Source organism: Mchenga conophoros, linkage group LG4 (genome assembly GCF_057382185.1).
Source record: "Mchenga conophoros isolate Kocher_MC1m ecotype Shallow Benthic linkage group LG4, M_conophoros_male_GT1.1, whole genome shotgun sequence".
Taxonomy (NCBI): domain Eukaryota; kingdom Metazoa; phylum Chordata; class Actinopteri; order Cichliformes; family Cichlidae; genus Mchenga; species Mchenga conophoros.
The window spans coordinates 30699632-30706986 of record NC_140529.1 but is presented as its reverse complement, the minus strand read 5'-3'; the positions used below and the strand labels follow the sequence as shown (position 1 = coordinate 30706986).

The 7355-nt window shown below is 38.8% G+C and overlaps 1 protein-coding gene across 2 annotated transcripts; it reads right to left on the bottom strand.

The window, feature by feature from the left end:
* Positions 1 to 3877: 3877 nt before the first annotated feature.
* Positions 3878 to 6187, bottom strand: LOC146576447 (uncharacterized). Of its 2 annotated transcripts, XM_085272676.1 has the most exons (3): positions 5320 to 6187; positions 4847 to 5154; positions 3878 to 4741 (listed from the first exon to the last, which is right to left on the bottom strand). In XM_085272676.1, the coding sequence occupies exons 1-3, from the start codon at positions 5647 to 5649 to the stop codon at positions 4486 to 4488; spliced, it is 894 nt and encodes a 297-aa protein (XP_085128802.1). In that variant the 5' UTR covers positions 5650 to 6187; the 3' UTR covers positions 3878 to 4485. The 2 variants fall into 2 exon arrangements, with proteins under 2 accessions (XP_085128802.1, XP_085128801.1); XM_085272675.1 differs by having other exon boundaries at positions 3878 to 5154.
* Positions 6188 to 7355: the final 1168 nt, after the last annotated feature.

The window sequence follows — 7355 nt, the reverse complement described above, 5'->3', positions numbered from 1 at the left end:
AGACTTCCATTTTAATCTAGTGGACTGAACGATATGTATGTGTGTCAGTGTGGGTTTATCTTAAAAAAAAAAAAAAACAGGATGGGAGAAAATATTGATTTTAATTACCTTGGACCACTCTATTGTCATTTGTGGTTATAATTTATCCACACATACTTTTTAGAATTTTATTTAAGTTTTAAATCAAATTATTCAGGTGTAACCTGACAGGACCAAAATTTAGGTGCACTGTTCCAAAAAATAGTAATGTCAAAGTATTTTACTGTGTAGTTTACAGTTGTGTACTGTTTTTCTAGAATATCATTACATTTACATAAGTAGACTGTGATCTGACACGGCAAATGTAAAATAACATAATGTAATGTAATGTAATTTACCGTATTTTTATGGGACAGTTATTTTCTGTTATTTCACGGTCGTTTTACGATGTTTTTTTGTAACAGTGTGACTGAAAATAAAAATGTGGAGAAACAGATCGGCCACAGTTCACTGATGGACCAGTGATGCAGTAACTCAGACATGAATAAACTCTGGGCAGATCTGCTCTCAAGTCTGTTTTTTATTACATAAAATGAAAAACCAAAACAATTTTTGCACCAGTTTTCGAAAAAATTCAGTAAAGACATAAAACACTTATGAGCTGTAAAAATCTTTTTTTTTTGGAAGATTTTATTATTTCTGCCATTAAAGTTTGATAAGATTCATAGAAAAACTATTCTTATATTTTTCTCACTTTATAATCTATTACAGCAATTACACAGAGTTACTGCATAATGTTATTGTATAACATTATATAATAAATTCCCCATATTGGCTTCTTTTCATTGGACACCTGTTAAATTCACAGTTTAAATTTAAAATCATTCTCCTGACACACGACATCTTAAAAATTCAGGCCCCATCTTAACCTCATAGAACTGCATCAGCCCAATAGTATAAGTAGAATTGGAGCGCCTTCAGTTTTCCCTCCTCTGTGAAACCAGCTCCCAGTTTGGATTTAGAAGACACACACCTTCTCTACTTTTAAGATATGACTTAAAACTTTGATTTTTGATAAAGCTTATAGTTAGGGCTGGATCAGGTGACCCTGAATCCTCCCTCAGTTATGTCAGATATGGTTTGCTTATGGAGCCATGATAAACTACCTTTGGGTTGGTCTGGTTCGTTTTAGACCCACTGAGGCTGATTTAGGTGATTTTCAGTGAAAAATGAGCTAGTGAGGTTCATACTTTAAATTTTAGGTTCTAAACCTTGGAAAAGGTTGTTTGACATGGTTATTTCTTTTGACTGAAATTTAACCAGAGATGTTCAGAACACAGTCAGACTGTCTGCAGGCTGTATTTTAAAAAACACTTTAAAGCACATTTAACCCAGGTCTTACAATCTTAAAGTCATTTTTACTTTGATTCACAACATCTCCAAGATTCCAACTGTGACTGACATTTTTCCACCACTGCCACTGATTGCAACACAGTAAATGAGATATCACAGATGAGTTCGTTATGTGTCTAAAGCTTGATACGGAGAAGTGTGATTTAAACATTTATTGCTACAGTAACATAAATGTGTCCAGTTCAAGGAAACTGGCAGGCAGCCTGACAGCTTCCCTACTGCCCAGACTCACAGAGTTAATAGAGTTTATTCTTCGCTTATAATAAATCTGATTTAATTGCTGTTTGTAACCTTACACTAACTACTGATTGAATATAAAGCAATCACGTTAAGTACAAAACACACCAAACTAATGTTTAACTGGGATTTCAGTGTTTGTAAGAAGAAAACAGATTAATTCACTCTGCTCTGAGGTTTGACAGCGACTTCAAGAATGATGAAATTAATCAAAGCGTCTGTCAGCTGGTTCAGGTGGAGTGGGACGAGACTGTCAAACTCAAAATTAGTTGCAGAAAACCTGGTTTTCGTCCGGCTTTACTTTGATTCTTGCTTTTTGCTTTGTGTGTTGCCTTTCATATTTACTTCCTGTTTTTGCCTTCTAACTGATTTCCTGATGCTCTCACGTGTGAGTTCTTTTAATGTGATTTGCTGCTGTGGCTTGACTGTTTTCACCTGTGTCTTGCTCACCTGTGTCTCACTCTTTAACGTTGTGTTTATTTTAACCTCCGTGTACAGCACTTTGTGATTGCCTGTCCACGAAAAGTGCTTAATGAATAAACTTTACTTTCTTACTTACATCTATGTCATGTTGGTTAAAACGCGTCTTGTATATGTATCATGCGCTCTTCTTCTTTGTACCTTTTCAGACTGTTTGCTATCCATGTATTTTTCTATAGCTGAGACTTTTTTGGATTCCTGTCATGTGGATTTTGTATTTAGACCTCTGCTAATGTTTGCTTTTGTTATTACTTCCCTTTCACGTATGCATTTTGTGACAGATCACAAAATGTAACATCCATAAATAGTTTGCCGTTTTGTTTAGCTAAACTAAAAATGATGCACACCATAGTGGTTGTGTCTAGGCAAGTATTAAACATGTACGTGAAGTGGCACTTTTCACTGGACACTGAACTTGTGATATCAAGCTGGTGATGTCACAAGTCAGTGCAGGTAGTTTGCAAGTAGTTCATCAGAGCAGCTATCTGTTCTTGCTTGTCAAATTTGGTGACTATGTTAAGAATTAAACCAATACATAAATAAATAACAACAGAACAAAATACTTAAACTACTCTGCATTGTAATTTTGTGATTTTTCTCTTTGAGATTCAACCGAATCTCTTGTTCACACATAGTTATCAGATTCCTTATTATAAAATATTGACCACTTAATGCCATAACAGCTCAAATGGTGATGATATGTCAATATTTTGGTCACTGGTTCAGTTTTCTTAGGCTTCAAGCATAGTAACATCACCAGCGGAAAATTAAATAAAATCACATACTAAGCTCCATAAACCAAACACATTATCTAGGTGATAATTTGACTGTGTGTTTCTTGAGAATAGTACCCTAAAGGCAAACAAACAGCTGCACAATACGCAACCATAATTGTCCTTCTGTTCCATGGGTGTGTAGGAAGAGTTAATTGCTATTCTAAAATGTGTATAAAATGGTATCTACTGTAACTAACTCTGGTGTTAGTAAACACATCAATGTTAAACATGTACAACATACATTACATGTGTCTTGTTGTTCTTAAGTAAAATATGTAGCTGGATTCATGGACTCATGATTCAGGAACTGAAAAGTAAAATTTCAGACTACCAGATGGTGTACTTTTCAGTGTCTGTAAACCTTTCATACACAGAATCACAAGTGTATCATTAACTGGCAGGTCCCTCGAACATATTATCATACTGGTAGAGTGCTCTGAATATATTATTCATAGAGCCTGATAACTGTGTGGGATGTCTGTGGAGGAGTGGGGATAGAAGCAGGATCTACTGAATTACAACTAATATGACTAACAACAGCTAATGTCTCATTTGCAACAAGCTTTTATTTGAACAATCATGCTACACGTTCATACAGTAAATTCTGATTTGGAACAGCATTAGTAAAAAAGAAAAAAACAATTTCAGTGATATAAAATGGAGGAGAAAACAGTGAATCCTCTGTAGAGGAATTTTTATTCTGTTAACAACTTCAAAGAGTTCTTGATTAGAACCTTACTGGTATTGAAGGTTTCAAGGCTGACATAAATATTGATGTGAGGAGCTACAGGGGAACGTCTCTCACATGGTAGCACAGCTTCTATCTATCTATCTATCTGTCTGTCTGTCTTTTCTTATTTTCATCAGTGATTTTATCTTAACACTACATAAATATGCCATGTAGTATTGTAATGAAATATCTGTATAAAAACAAAGGTAAAAAAAGAAACTGTATTCCCAGATTTGCTGGTGAATAGTTGTTGGAGGTTATTGGCTGTTTCTAGTTACAGTTTTTCTCAGTCGCTTTGGTGCATTTCTCACAACAGAATTGAACTCTCCACCACTACTAAGGCACTTCTCAAAACAATTAGTGCAAACTGCAAAACATGGTGGATAACTTGCAAAAGTGAGTCACTCCATCAAAAAGAAAAGTCAGGTGTCCAAAATAAGTTGTCAATGCATCAACAACAAATCCCTTGAGCAAAACAGACAATACATTCATCAAAAGCAAGTACTGATACCAAACAAAGTGTCAGGGCTGTCACAATTACAAGTCATTAGACCAGCACCTTTGGTCACAAAATCACATGGTCTGAACATGTTCCCATTGTGACGGATGTCTTTGTAGGTGCTTCCCAATGACATGTCAAGTCCGGACCGCATGCATGGCATGTTGAAAACCATAAATTGTAAAGGACAATCAAGACACTCCATATGCACTCTTGATAATATTTAATTGAAACTGTTCACAGCATTGTGCAAACTGGGGAAATACAGTAAATCAAACATTTTACAGCAAACAAACTCACCTAGACAGTAAACCTCACTGCAGTAGTTACGACTCAAAAAAAACAAACTGAAAAACAGACACTGCTGCATATCAATCATTGATATCTAGACGCTCCCGTCTGTCTGCCCACATATTTGCATCAACATCACAGCGTATGTCAGCTCTATCGATGCATCGGGGAAAGTATCTTCTGGAGTGTCGAATCCACCCTCTGCAGGACTCTGCTGTGATGTCATCACAAGCTGCATCCATAGCTGCTAGCAGGGTCATTTGGGTATGTGGATGCCTGTCATATACCTTCCACCTCCAGGAAGAGAAAAACTCCTCAATTGGATTCAGGAATGGACTGTAAGGAGGAAGAAACTCCATAAGCATCCTGTCGTGTGCTGCAAACCACTGCCTGACTACAGCAGAGTGATGGAAGCTTACATTATCCCAAACCACTACATACATTGTCCGATTGTCACCAGGATCATCCCTTCCATTTTGTGGGATCAGGTCCCTATGAAGAGCATCCAGAAAAGCCAACAGGTGTTGTGAATTGTATGCACCAATACGAGGAATATGGGTGTGAACACCATTCTCTGAGATTGCGGCACACATTGTAATATTCCCTCCTCGTTGGCCTGGGACATCAATGGTGGCTCTTTCTCCAATGTGATTCCGTCCACGCCGTCTGCCTTTTGCGAGATTGAATCCCGCTTCGTCAAGATATACAAACATGTGCAGGGGTTCCCTGGCCTCCAACTCCAGGATATGCTTTACAAAGGATGAGAATCAGACAGGTCTGTAATGGTGCATTTGGCAGAACAGATTGTACAGTTGGAATTGTACATAGGATTACAGTAACATGCATAAATGTAGGTTGAGTACATGGCCTAAACTGTTACAGTGAACAGAGGTACATATGCGAACATGTGTTACCTGTACATACTGGTGACGGAGCTCCTTCACTCGATCACTGTTCCGTTCAAATGGCACTCTGTACAATTGCTTCATGGACATTTCATTCCGTCTGAGGACTCTGTCTATGGTGGAAATTGATATTGACTGAATATTTCCGAAGATGGTGTCATCGTTTACGACAGTTCTTTGTATTTCTCTCAGTCTCAAAGCGTTGTTTGCAGCCACCATTGCACAAATTCTTTCCTCTTGCTGCGGAGTCATAAGTCGACCTCTTCCACCTCCTCTAGGTTGTCTGGCAGTCCTTTTTGAGATGCAGATGGGAAAACACACACATGTAAGCGCAAACATGCTTACAGTGATTGTCACAGGACTATCATTCAAAACTCCTTTCTTTACAGCATTACTGTATTGTACCACAGCACACTATGCCACACCTGGGCCAAGTCTGCGCTTCAGTTACAGTACGTCTATGTGTAAGGATCTGTAAGGTCATGTCCTAATGCAAGTCTCCTGTATGACTATGAAAGTGCAGAGCAAATTAGTTTGTGCTGCATACTGTAACTAGATTACGGTGTGCTCACCTGTTTTCCCGACGAAATGTCTGGATGATAGAACTTACAGTAGTTCTCCCAACATTTGGCTGCACCCTTCGACCAGCCTCGGCCATTGTGAGGCCATGGTTTATCACATGATCCACAAGTGTTGCCCTGATTTCGTCAGGAACGTGTCTATGTGGTTGGCCTCTTCTCACCCGGTTTTGTCCTCGTCCTCCACCGATCCTCACTCCTCTTCCACGAGGCTGACGTTCCATGTTCTGCTGTTTTGTAGATTCAGTATGCACCTCATGCCAATCCTGTCTGTTGGTTTACATTGCAGTATATATGTACTTGTGGAGTGGGGGATGCTGTGCCGCGGTTCACCTGTGACTGGGTAGGAGAGGCTTTTCATTGGTTGCAAGTAGGAGTGACACACACCAATTTTCATTAGTGTGAGATAAGGTTCACCTGAGACATGTAGTTTATGGAGATTTTCATGGGAACTCCTCCAAAATAGGGTTTTCAAAATGGGTGTATGAATCGTTTGACAAGCTGTTCAGCAATTTTGAGTGCACTGACACAAGCAATGCAATGAAGACTATTAGTTGTAAGGACAATGACTATTCAGCCGGTACAAGTATGAATAATTGTGACATTCATGATGAAAGAAAGGAGATAGTGATGAATAGGAAGTCAAACGTGACCATTCTTTAGATATTTGTACTCACTCAACTGCTTCATGTCCAAAGGCATTTGCCTTTGGACGCAGTGAACGTGAAACCGCCACAGGGTTGTGCCAAAACGACTACATGTTGTGGTGGTTGAACTAACTGTTGTGCAATGCTTAATTCTGTTGTGAGAAATGCACCAAAGCGACTGAGAAAAACTGTAAAACTGATCACAAAGGCTACAGTTGGTTGGTTGCTAGCAGAATGTGATGGTTGCCTGTGATTTACTTTATTAACCGTAGCGAAATCTGAAAAAGTGCAATGCAAATTGGAAATTAAGAATGTTCAAGGAAGCCCTAAGGAAAGTCAAAGTTGTTCCTTAGGGTTGTAACCAACATTTCAAAAGTTGCAACTTTTACATTGAAGGTCAACTGTTTCCGGTTAAGGCTGAGCATACAGTTGCATTACCACTTGGTGAGTATTTGCTGGGTGACTAAGACTAAATATTAATGACCAAAGCAAGTGGGTTTGCAGTGCAGCATCAACAATTTGTGGTTACTGGATGTTGCTGATTGACAGCAAGCATCCTCCAGCAAACACTGTTCAGCTGGTCACAGAATACACTTTTCTCTAGTGACTGGTGATTACTGACACTTCATGGTCTTCCAGTCTCCTGTGGATCTTTGGCTTCTTTTTCTCCTCTCTCTGAATATGAGTGTGTGGATGTTTGTGTGTGTTTATGTGTGTGTGTTGCCTCGAAGGGGTGGGATTCTTCTGAGATTCCCACCCTCCTCTCCAGTACACCTGAAGCAATCAAGCTCACATGTTTGTCATTTGCCGATCAGTTTAC